Here is a 12433-nt window from a genome sequence, read left to right on the forward strand (position 1 = left end):
ATTAGTGAAAACTCCAACAATTTAAAACCAGATGCAAAGTTTTGGTGGAAGAATGTTTCTTGGACAGTCCTGGCAACGATTGTACATGAGGCAGTTTGTGATTCTTAATTTAAGAGAGCATGTAGCTGTTGCCTGAGGGAGCCCATGGTGATGCTTAACTACCTCAGATTATTTACTGCATAAATGCTTCAATTAAGTTAACAAACCACAAGGATTAATACAATCAAAGGAAGGAAATTAATGTTATGCTTGGCAGAGCAGCACTTGCTCAGCCCACGCAGGAGCCCTTTCTTTTCATCAACAGCAGAACAATGGAAATGGCTCCTAAAGAGAAACCTTGATACAGCTGCTGGGTGAATTTCCCAGCTGCAAGGCACATCACAGAGTGCAAGACTTGTAGTCTGATTCTCAATTGCATACAGATAACTTCTTTCCATTCCTTTTGGCTCTGCCTCCCCACAGTACTCAGATCTAGACTAACCCGCTTGCCTTTGCAGTCTAATCAATTTTACCATCAAGGTTAGATAAATCAGAGCACATCTTTGCCTTCTGATAAAGTCAGAGCCCAAGTAGTCATTTCAACTGCTGCTGAGGGTTAAAACAATTTCCTTTGGGAGTTCAAGGAAAGACTTGTAATGTCCCCGAGTAACTGACCTAGCTTCAAAGTTACCTTGGTTTTGAGAGGGAACTGTAGCAAACTAACTCCAGAGATGGAGATTGAATAGAACAGAACTATGATTTTGTTCTATTAACATGGTATATACCAGAAGGGAAAAAACACCTTATTGAAAGATTTCTGACAAATTACATGGGTCATACAGAAGAATTAATTCTTTTCTGATGATAGTCCCCAGTTAATGTATAAGAATTGATACACAAAGTTAACTTTGCAACTATGAAACTACAGTGAAATAAAAGACAGAAGATGGTGCTATGATGCAATAGGGCTTTAATACAAACAAAGACTGGAATACATTCTTGCAGAATGAGGCAAGGAAGAGACAAAGAATGTAATTTCCATTTCAAACAAGGGCTATAATCAATCATGCATGCAGAGGAGCACAGGGCTCACAAGGTGTTCTTCTTTCAGCTGGACGCTTTTACAGTCAAATTCCATTACTTGGTTTACCCTCTTCAGGTTCAGAAAAAACAAAACATAACATGAGCAGATGACAAAGTGAGGCAACATTGGGACCATAAGCCTTAGATAAAGCGCAATGAGATCCCAAGCAACCCCAGCTCCTCTGACATAGGCTGGAGCAGAGGCTGCTTGGCATGTCTGATTTCCAGGTCTCTATGTCAGCTACTAGTTTGTATTTTACTATTTCTCCAGTCATTAACCTTTCTTAAAGATTTAAAATGGCCCATAATTTCCATAGCGATATCTATAATACCCTCTGGAAAAAAGGGGGGAATAATATCTACCATATCCTGAAAAATATGAGTTTCGGTAAAAGTTTCCCAAACGGGAGAATCCACCACCACATGAGCCTTCCCCACCATATGAGCCCCCTCCTATGCCACCACAAGAGCCGCCTGAACCATGAGAGCCCATCCCATAGGAGCTGCCTCCACCACAGGAACCACCAGAGCCTATTCCTCCACCTCCAGAGCCAATTCCACCTCCGGAACCCATTCCTCCACCTCCAGAGCCATTCTGACCCTCAATTTCAGGAAGAGCAGTTCCCACAAAACTTTCCTGAGGGCAGGAGCTTATAATGGGTCCTGGGAAAGTCACGACAACGGGTGGCGCATACACGATTGCTCTTGAGTCTCCACATGAGCTGACACAAGGTTCGTTCCAACAGTTGACATATGGTTGTGGGCATGTTACTTCACATGGCTCAGCACAGCGGGAGCTAATCATCTGTCCATAGGAAGACATCTTTGCAGAAAACAAGCCAACCTGAAAGGCAGAGAGTGCACTGGTCTGGTAAAGTTACAGTCAAAAGAGTGGAAGAATAAATTGTTATAGTAATGTGGAATGGTATTCATCTGAACAGATTCACAGGTCTGAGTCAACTACACTAAACTTCATAGAATCATGGAATGATTTGGGTTGGAAAGGAGCTTAAGATCGTCTAGTTCCAACCCTCTTGTCATGGCCATGAGAGAGGAAACCTGACACTGGACCAGGTTGCTCCAAGCCCCATCCAACCTGGCCTTGAAAACTGGATGGAGCATTCACCACTTCTTTGGGCAGCCTGTTCCAATGCCTCACCACCTCAAAATTTAAGAGTTGGCGATTTTAAAAAAAAAAAAAAGAAAAGAAAGAAAAATAATAATGATTTCTAAGGTACAATCCATTCCATTCTAGAGTGGACTTATGCATTAGAGATACCACAAACCAAGTGAAATGAATTACTGGGTAGGGGCTTCCGAGTCTACTCCCATCCCTTTCTAGTGCTCCATTGCTCCATAGTCTATTCCCCAAATGATTTCTGGGAAGAATGTCTCTCCTTCCTTTTCTAACATCATTCTCTTTGCAGTACTTTTGTCTGGGAGTCAGTCTCAGTCCCTATGCTGATATGTCCCAGTCCCTATGCTGATAGTTTCTGGGCTATCCTGTCCCCATAAATAGATACTCAATTCCTATGAATTGCTGCTGTCTACATTTTTGGAACTCCCTTTCCTTTATTCCCCCATACACGTGGCAATGTCTGTATCCACTCTACTTAAAAGTTACAGTTCCCAACTAAAATGATTTTAGATAATAAGGTCCTACCTTTAAATAGGATATAGGATATATAACCTCATATTAATGCTACCTATAAATCCACATCTATAATTATGAACTGATTCAGTTAAATCAGACTTACCCAGTCACCAAGAAGAGCAAGTCAGCAGAGGCAGCTACAGAGATCTGAGTTACAAGCACTTTTATATGCTGTCATAGAGAATAGAAATTAGGAGATACCTTTACGCAACCGTTCTCCACATCTTGTGAAACAGAATGTTTTCCCCTGGTGATGCCTGCCTTTGTTGCAACTGTTTTGATAACAGCTTATGATTATTAGATAAATTCTAATCCCACATGGCATGATGCACAAACTTCAACAATCTTGTCTTTTTGCTAAAATCTCACAATAAATTGAGGTTAGTTTTCTCTTCAATACTTGCTAGTACTTGTGAAGGCACCTCAGAGATGGATAAACTGCATGCTGTTAGTAAGTAGAGGATTCCACATTATCATTTGTCATTGAAAGTAATAATAACCGTGGCCTTCTGAATTTTTCCTCTTTATAAGTAGGAAATCTTTTTTACCTTAAATAGTGTCCACAGCCATTGTGTACTCATTCCAGGGGCTTTGGGACTACAGTTTATGGCTTGGGACTGTCCTTTGGACAGATGCTCTCCTACATGACTGTACCATGTCCAGAATGAGTAGAAAGTAAGAGACACAAAAGCAATCCACAGACACAATAACCCAATCAGAATTAGCAACATCAGAGCTTTTTCAATTTATCATCAGTTCCTCATCCAAAAGGCCTTCAGAATAAACAACAAAACCCCATTAACAACTATGAATTTTCCTTTCTGAGAATGCTTGTCGGAAGCCAATATGAGAAGAAAAACATATCACCTGTGGGACTAGAAGATCCACAGGAAATATCACCTGAAGTACAAGTCCATAAGCTGAGCTAGAATAAATTCACAAGGCCTCAAAAATGCTGATACTGTGATTCACATAATCACATTTACATAAAAAACCCAACCTTCTTATCTGTGTTCTTGTGACAAATTATCAAAACCAAAACTAAAAAAAAACCCAAACAAATCCCAAAACCCAGATAATTTGGTTGCATGACCATGAAAACAATATAATGACCAGAGGAATGTATACAGCCAATAGAGATGTGACAGCAGGCTGAACAGAATACCATGACTCACATAATTTGTGGGAATGAGAAGTAATTAATAATTACAGCAATCTACAGCTGAAGCAATTAAAGGAGTTACCAAACAAAATAGTTTTCAAAAGTTAATAAGGATCTCATTGTTATTGAAGTTTTCCGAAGAAAACTTGCTCAAAACACAGATTCTTAACTGACATTGCAGAAAATCGCACTGGCTTGAGCATCTGCAGGTTTACATCTGCGGCCTTACATCACTGAAATCTTTTAAACAGAGAGATATAGATACCCTCCCTCACCAGGCGAAAGCAAAATTCTTCTGAAAACAGGAAGAAAAAACATCAAGGATTTTGCATTTTTCCCTAAAAATCTGTTGCTTCATATATAGAGCTCCATACATAAACCAGCAGTCTGGCCTGGCTGAGGAATCTGAGGCTTGGTATTTACAGCTTTAGATTTAAGCTCACCTCACATAAAGCAATCCTGAAGCATTACCTGAAAGATGCCTCATGTTTTTCCTACCATGCTGTTGTTGCTGTTGTTGTTGTTGTTGTCGGCTTTATTGATTTTTCTGTTTTAGAAATCCCAAGCCTGATCCTTACCCAGCTCCTTTGCATACAAAGATTAAATCTTAAAGAGGAAGCTGGTTTAATTGCTATTGCTCTCACCTTTGCTATGCTATAATTTTCTAAATTGGTCTGGAAGCTCCCTTCTCTGAAAGGAAATAGCCTATATTATTATCACAGATTGTAGCAAAACATTATCCTTAACCTTCATTTTTCCACAGATTTTATCACAGCAATTCCAGGCAGATAGTGCGTGTAAGAGAATAACAAACAACACAGTGCAGGCTAAAATATGGGAATCGCTGTGCAGGAGTGCTGCAGGAGCAGCTTTGGATCCTGGACATCCACATTTGGACGTACTTTTCCAGTGTGGTCTAAGAGCTGCCACCTGGAAACTTATTTCCTAAATTGCTGAAACTGGAGGGTCGATATTACTGAGTGCTTCTTCGTGCCTAATTGCAAGGCTGAATATGAAATGAGGAACTGAAGGACTAGATCAGCACTGTGTGCTCTTTCTTTATCTGTATAATCAGTGTTATTATATTCCCCATACCATAGCAGTATCTGTTTTGTATTTTCATATTTATTGTTAGTTGTGTATTACATTTACTTGATTCCTTTTGTTCAATCCCATTAAAAAGAATAATAACTTGTTTTGTTGGCAGCCTGTGTTTGGAGTTGTTGGAGATGGTTAAGTATAGGAAACTTTGTGACTGTGGGCCAAGCAGAGCACAAGACAACAGAGGAAAATGAGAAAGACTCCAGATTGATGACAAAATTTCTAATTTTCCAGAAAACTTGATGTTTCCAGCAGTTCCTAAAATTGAAGGAACTTCATTTCTTCTTAAAATCACACTCACATCTGACTGCCATGTCTCAGGTTTTGTCTTTGATTTATAACAGTTTTCTCCAGTAACCATTTCTTAGAACATTGGCTGTGTAACTATGTGGTTGCCACAGGAGAAAGGAAGACATAGGGTTAGATTCAGTTCCAGATTGAGATAGCCACACTTGGGTGTCTGAAAATACATATCTCAGTTTCTCTTACAGTCAGCAGACATGTTTGGTGGAGCCTGGAGATCTGTCCATGCATTCACCTTTCCATAAATGCTTGCATTTCATCAACTGAGCTGTTCTCTCATCTCTTTGAAGTCCTGTCTAGTTGTCCTTTGAAGGCACTGGAAGTTTAGAAACCGCACTGATATGGAGACCTTGATCAGCCACCACTGAGTATTTTAGTTTCCATTGGGACTAAGATGACTTTCTTCCAGTTTTTGCCTTTTCCACACTCTTCACTTAATCCCCTTTCAGTAAAATTGACCCTGATCCTAGGGGAAATTCATAGTCAATGACCTCAGCCTACTCATCTCCCATTTACATCCTGAATACCTAGTCACATCTTCAAGTATTTTATGGCAATATGAAGCTCTCATTATATAGATTTCCTCTCTTCTGAATAGGTTTGGTTATGTTTTCTAGCTACAGTGCAACAAAATGTGGTGATTAAATAATTATGCACACAAATAATTCTGAAGCTGAAGAATTCTTCCCTGCCACTAAATGAGATTTGCTCAGAGCTCAGGAATAATTACACTGCTGATATTTTAATGGGCATCTTTCATCTTAAAAACAAGACACAACTAATATTCTTTAATATATGAGTGCTGCTCTCCTGAACAAAACCTGAGGGTATGTGAAATTGCAGCCCCAGGTGTAACTACAGCTTGCATATCTGTGTATAATTTAGCTCTGTGTAAAAGCTGGCTAATCTATACCTCTCAGGCTGCACACAATATACCCATCACCCAAGCATGTTTTCCAGGTGAGACCCATTTTGCTTGACCAGCAACATGGTTGTAGGATTTGGAGGGCTACTGGGTTATCTGAAGTCCCCAGGTGTGGGAAAGGCTGATGTAGCAGCATTGATAAGGACCCTGGGTTGCTTCATAAATCAGCCAAGCCCAGCCCTGTCCTACTCCACCTTGCCCTACAAGGCTCAGACCCTGAGCAGGAGACTTGCATCTTTGTCTCAGTGTGAGTTGCTGCAAAGAGGTGAAGGACCTCCTTAAGAGCCAAGAGCTTTTTAGGGGCAAGAAGGGCACAGTGATGGGTACTTATCGCGGTAGCAACTGTGTATTCAAAGAGCCTGGAATAACATGTTTCTACCATGGTGAAGGGGCATGGGGGTTACTTCAGCCTTCTTAAAGTACAAGTATGGTAGAGATGTCTATAGACCTGTTTTTTAATAAGGTGAGTGCTTGTGAGTCCTAGTTTTTGATGACTTACAGAGTGCCTTGGAAATTTCAGTCTTCTAAATAGTTCACTTTTAATACTTTGTTAGTGCTTATGGTATGTGCTGACACTGCCAGAGTGGTTTCATGCTCTTGTATCACCTTATGGTTCACAGAGGGTGTGGTACTAATTCAATTTAATAATTTATTAATTCTAAAGCTATTAATTAAATCTTCATTCTGGTTCATTACCTGATTAGGCCCATTAAGCTCAGCAAGAAAAACCGGCAGCTGACTTTCAGTTCTTTTAAGGCTATTGGACTAAGAAAGCATTGATCTGGTGGTACAGAGCACTGAAATGAATTTGTAGGTGAGCTTGGAGACAGAGAAGGGCCTTCTCATGAAAGGAAAAGCAGAATTCTGCTGTCCAGAGAAAATGTTTGAGTTACGCTGCCACATCCCTTTCTGCTGCACGTATCTTTTCAGTACTGTTTCTTCCAACTTAGGTCAACAAAACTAGAGCTCCAGCTTGAGTAGAAGGCTGCTCCAATTGCCACCATACTCCTATCTCGCTCCAAATAACTAATGTAAAAACCTGAAAAAGAGATTTAAACAGAAGGAGCATCCCATGAAGGATTTGTTCTGCCCCTTTTGTGTCTGTCCTATGTCTTGGTCTTCGTGACCCCATCATAAATTTGGATAGTGTGTGATATGGAATTATAATGACAGGTTTTAAGTAATAAGACTAATAATAATTAGGTGTGCCTAATTCTTAGGTCCACCCTTATGTATAGAGTGTCCTTAGACAGGTTAGGTGGCTTTTGGGAATCAGCTGTCCCATAGTAAGATGACAATTGTGCCATACAGGTGTAAAGAGAAAGAAGGTTCGCAAGAAGCGATGAGAGGTTGATGTGGGATGACATGATGACAATGAAATGCGGCATCCTTTATGGTGACTGAAACAGGGGAAGGTAGAGGAACAGCTGGGTTCCCACACTGGGAGGCAATAGGGGTGGAAAGCACTGAAACAAGCAGTGTAAGAGGAACAGCATTTGAGGGAGGTAGTTACATGGCAGGCAAAGGAGGAAAGACCAAGAGTGAAGACCAAATTTTTAGAAAGATGCAGTATTTCAGAAATACTTTTTCTTTTGCGGGGTTGATAAAATGTCTCAAGATTGGCTTAGGCAGATAAGTAGAGAATATTGAGGGTTCTTTAAAAATGTGATGTGTCAACACACACTGAATGGACCCAAACAGTGTGTCTACATTTCAGACAGCAGAGCCCTATGTTGCACAGCATGGATGTTACACATTTTTCCAAAAGGGATCAGTCTCTAAGTTCCTAGGCTTAAAGGCTAATGGCTCTTCTGTAAAAGCCCTCAGCAAAGCTCTTGGAGGTTAGATCACCATGTGCAAGCTGCTTCATTCATTCACAAGAAAAATAGAATCATAGAATCAACTAGCTTGGAAAAGACCTTTAAGATCATCAAGTCCAACCATTATTCCATCACTGCCAAAACCACTACTAAATCTTGTCATTGAGGGCCTCATCTGCAGGGGTTTTGAACACTTAAAGCTGTATTATTTTTGAAGAATGAAAGGTGTAAATCACTTCCTGAATCCCCTTGTGCAAGTAGATTATTGTTAAATGCATTGAACTGCTGCACTGGCTGGGGTGTAGAGGATGAGTCAAGACAGGGTCTTTTGAACTGCAGGTTCCTGAGAGCTCCACCCTGCCCATGAGCTCATTACCACATTTTTCACAACACTTTTTGTGTGAGCCAGGCAAACAACAAAGCTTCTATCTCTCACCTGCCTCTCAGTTTATCTAGGGTGTGACCCAGTTCACAAGCTAATCTTCAAAGATATAGTAATTACATCTTCATATTAGATCAATAAAGTAGGGCACATAATAATGTCTACAAGATAAACTAGAGGATTTATAAGAGTTCCCATCCTGTCAAATGAAAAAATTATATATACGCACACCAAACATTTGAGGGGCTCATTGTAGAAGAATTTACAGGGCGCAGGCAGCATGTATGGGCTGCTCATGTTCCAGGTGAGCCAGCTGAGAAGACACAAATCACTGTGAAGGTGAAAGCCTGGGGCTGCAACAAGCAGATGGGTAAACTGTCTTCTCAGAGGCTGGCAGCTTCCCAGGGAGACTGGCAGGAATCCAGGCTGCTTAGCATGTTTTCATATGATGTTTTAACATTGCTGTAAAGTTTTCTGCAATCCCTTTTCTCTTTGATGAACTGCCTGGGAAAACAACCTCTGTATGTGGCCACATGAGCTGCTTGTAGAATAAGTTGTGCACCCAGATGTTCATGGACATCTGCCTCCACAGGTGAGAGCAAATCATTAAATAACAGCTCTCAAGGCTTGATAAGCCCAACAATGGGGAATTAGAGTTTAGCCAGCTTGCACATATCAGTTTTAGGGGTAAGTTTACCTATGAATTTTATTTCACTTCTGTAAACTGGGCTTTTAGCTTGCAAAGACTATCAGAGGTGCCCAAGCATAACTACAGTAGTATTATTCTAGGGATGAAAACGACAATGCTTGCATTTAGAATGGTCAGGGGTTTTTTATTATTCCTCTTTAGAGGAATAAAATCTTAGAATTGGGGAGGGAGGGAAGAGTGGAGAAGGGAATAGCTAAGGATTTCTCCTGAACTGAATTAAATAATAAGGAAAATTTGGGTGTCATTCATTTTCATCTACTTTTTGTTTTTCAGCTGATACGTCAGCCCATGAACTCTCAAAACCACAGTGTACTTAACAGGATGAAGAAAAAGTGAAAGCTGAGGTGCAAGTGAAAATGCAACAGTCTGTGCGTAAGCATGTGACCAGAGCTGAGGAATGCAAGACAGAGTTGTTTCCTCACTTCATGGGTGAGCAGGGCTGACAGTTTTGTGTTTAATGTTTGCCATCTAAATTTCGCCAGTAGGTATCTGAAAATCAAGAGGAGAAAAGAAAGAAATGAGAACCACAATGATAATGCAGAATTTTAATGGGAAAGGACAGAACAAGACTGCTAAAACAATAATAGTGTAAAGGGCACAATTCTAGATTCAGATTCTGTCACTCATATGCTTGTATTAACCTCTATATTCAAGTGATACCTTTCATCAAATACTTTTTCCTTAAAATTAGATACAAACAGAGGATCAATTTGTTTTCCCCCACACTTTTCTTGCAGAAACTACAAGTCAGATGCAAATGACATGTGTGTGTATTTATCCAAAGGAAAAGTGAATTTCCTAATGACTAATTATCTCTAATTACCTGCCTGAGAGGGAATACACCCTATGAATTTAAGGTAAAGCATAATTTAAAGAAGATATGGGTAGATCTGCTTTAAAGAGGCAGTAGGATTCTACTAAGCCTTTCAGGTTGGCATCACTGTGTTATGCTTCTGTGGTCTCTTTGTCCTCATTTGCTGTATCTGTATTTTCAGTTTCTGGCTTCTCCTTCTCTGGAGCATGCTCTTCACTCTTGCTTTCAGATGGTTGGTAGCTTCTGTTGCTGGGTCTGCTGCAAGGATGCATCCAGTGGGAAGAAAACACGTAGGAGCATCGTGGTGCACACTGAGGCACAGGTTTCGGGATGAAGCTATTTGCAGGTGGCTCTGAGCACAGGACTTCTGCTCTCAAAGATGTCAGCGAGGCTGGTGTACCTCCCTCCATAACTGCAGAACTTCCCACTACTGTCTCCTGCGGGCATGTGCTGAGGATTGGCCCTGGGAATGTCACAACGACGGGAGGTGGGTATATAATGACTCTGGAGGCACCGCAGGATATAACACATGGGTCATTGCAGCTGGTAACAAGAGGCTGTGGGCACTGTGCATCACATGAGTAGAAACTCTGTCCTGCATCCCACTCGCCACCAAAGGACATCTTGGAGAAATGATGGTGAACCTGCAGCACATAAGAGCTAAAAATGAGTTTCTCAAAGCATTTGCAACCTACCCCCTGCCCTTCACCCTGTAGTTCCTTGCAACTCAAGGGGGACTCCTGCTCTCCTTCTTGCAGGGAGGGTGAGGCAAGTGACACAGCTGGGGACACACTGTGGTGGAGAAGATACAAAGCTATAGGAGTGCAGCTCAGGTATTCCAGTTACAGGGGCTGTGCAGGTAATGTAGATGTAGCAGAGACAATGTGATGAAATTAAGCTCACAGGTCATAGAGGCTTGCCCTCTCATTCCATACACCCTGTCACCCTGAGTCCTTCTTACTCTACCTCCACCCTTCCAAAAAGGAGCCTAGCCCTCTGGGTTTAACCAGCCTTCATCCCATTTTGTCCCATCCATTGCCTCAGGGCATTTGCATCTCTGCCTGTTCATAGTGTCTCTTTTTGCTTTTCCAATTACAGATCCTATCTGGGCAGCCACCAAGGATGACTGGAGGGGTGCTGCAGCTGTGGCCAGCGACTTCAACACAGTCACTGCTGGGAACACAAAACCACTGGTCATACAAGAATGGGTATAAGATACCCCTGTACTGGAGAGCATCCTTGCCTGGGACTATTTGTTTATCTCACTGATAGAGTCTGCGAGCCCTCATTAGAGTAATTCCTGTGCCTCTGGTGAGACTGTGTTGGTGTCCTGAGAAGTTTATGCAGACCAATGACCATGTCAAACAGGACTGAAAGCCAAAGCCCTTACTGAAGCTCTGCAAGCTGGGGACTGCTTTGCAGGAGGTGGAAGGACCCGACTTTGGTGCCATTCTTCATGCTAGTGCCCAAGCTCCTGGTGAAATCTTGTCTCCAGGTATCTCCAGATGGTTTGCAGAGACCATTCATGGCAGAGCCAAGAACTTCATAGAGATTTTTGATGCCTACCTTTTTGCCTGGACCCTGAATCCACCTTTAAGTTCATTTAACTGGAACTCATTACAAAAATGTACAGTGGGATTTACCTGTCAAAGTTTAAAACTGCGTGATGTAAATGATCACCTATAAAGCAGCCACTATTTTTGTCCCTGGAGAAAAGGAGACCTGCAGAGTGCCGTCAAGGTCTTTCAGAGGTAGGTGTTATTTAAATACGTTATGTGAAATGCCTCTTTCTGTTCACTGACAGAGAGGGAAAGGTTAAGGGGGATGTCATTATTTATCTCATCCAGCCTCTCAGATCTGTCAGATGCTGTCATCAGAAAACCCCTGAAGTTATTAAGTAGAAAAAGAACTGTCCTTCCAAACTTTCTTCTTCCTAATAGTGCGATGATAAAGGTCTCAGCTTAGAGAGGGTCCAACCAGAGAGTTAGACCTGTATGAATGGCCAGTGAAAAACTGTGGAGATATCGCTTCTTAGTGAACGAGTTCTCCATTCTAGCTGTGTTTTGCATGATTTTAGTCCCTTTTTATCCCTTTGAAAATGAAGGCTTTCTGGTTTTATGAATTAAAACTTGCAGAAAACAAATTTGAGCATCTCGGATCTTAGCTAATTTTAAAATTAAGAAATATAAATACTACTGTTACTGAGCAACCTGATCTAGTAGAAAAAGTTCTGCTAGTTGCCATGCGGTTGGACTAGATGACCTTTAAAGGTCACTTCCAACCCAAACTATTCTGTGATAATGTATGCAACTAAATTTATAGCAGACTTTTGGATAAAGGATCTTATTAAGATTTTTTAAAAACCACAGTGGCTTGCTGTTAAACCCTGGCCTACATTAAAGCAACTCTTTACTCAATATAATTAGATTGAGGTAAATGGGACTTACCAGTTGTCCAGGAAGAAGTCAAGAGAAATGGCCAGAGGAGCCCTGAATCCTTTG

The 12433-nt window shown here is 41.2% G+C and overlaps 1 protein-coding gene across 2 annotated transcripts; it reads right to left on the minus strand.

Moving 5' to 3' along the window:
- Positions 1–953: 953 nt before the first annotated feature.
- LOC133215577 (claw keratin-like) lies at positions 954–4457 on the minus strand. 2 transcript variants are annotated; one of them, XM_061359652.1, is made up of 3 exons: positions 4322–4441; positions 2820–2887; positions 954–1906 (listed from the first exon to the last, which is right to left on the minus strand). In XM_061359652.1, exon 3 carries the CDS (start codon positions 1883–1885, stop codon positions 1355–1357), a length of 531 nt encoding a protein of 176 aa, XP_061215636.1. In that variant the 5' UTR covers positions 1886–1906; positions 2820–2887; positions 4322–4441; the 3' UTR covers positions 954–1354. The 2 variants fall into 2 exon arrangements, with proteins under 2 accessions (XP_061215636.1, XP_061215637.1); XM_061359653.1 differs by lacking the exon at positions 2820–2887 and having other exon boundaries at positions 4322–4457.
- Positions 4458–12433: the final 7976 nt, after the last annotated feature.

This window comes from Neopsephotus bourkii, unplaced genomic scaffold (genome assembly GCF_033783945.1).
Source record: "Neopsephotus bourkii isolate Nb327-2 ecotype Australia unplaced genomic scaffold, CSIRO-AGI_Nbou_v1 NB_989, whole genome shotgun sequence".
In the NCBI taxonomy this organism is placed as follows: domain Eukaryota; kingdom Metazoa; phylum Chordata; class Aves; order Psittaciformes; family Psittacidae; genus Neopsephotus; species Neopsephotus bourkii.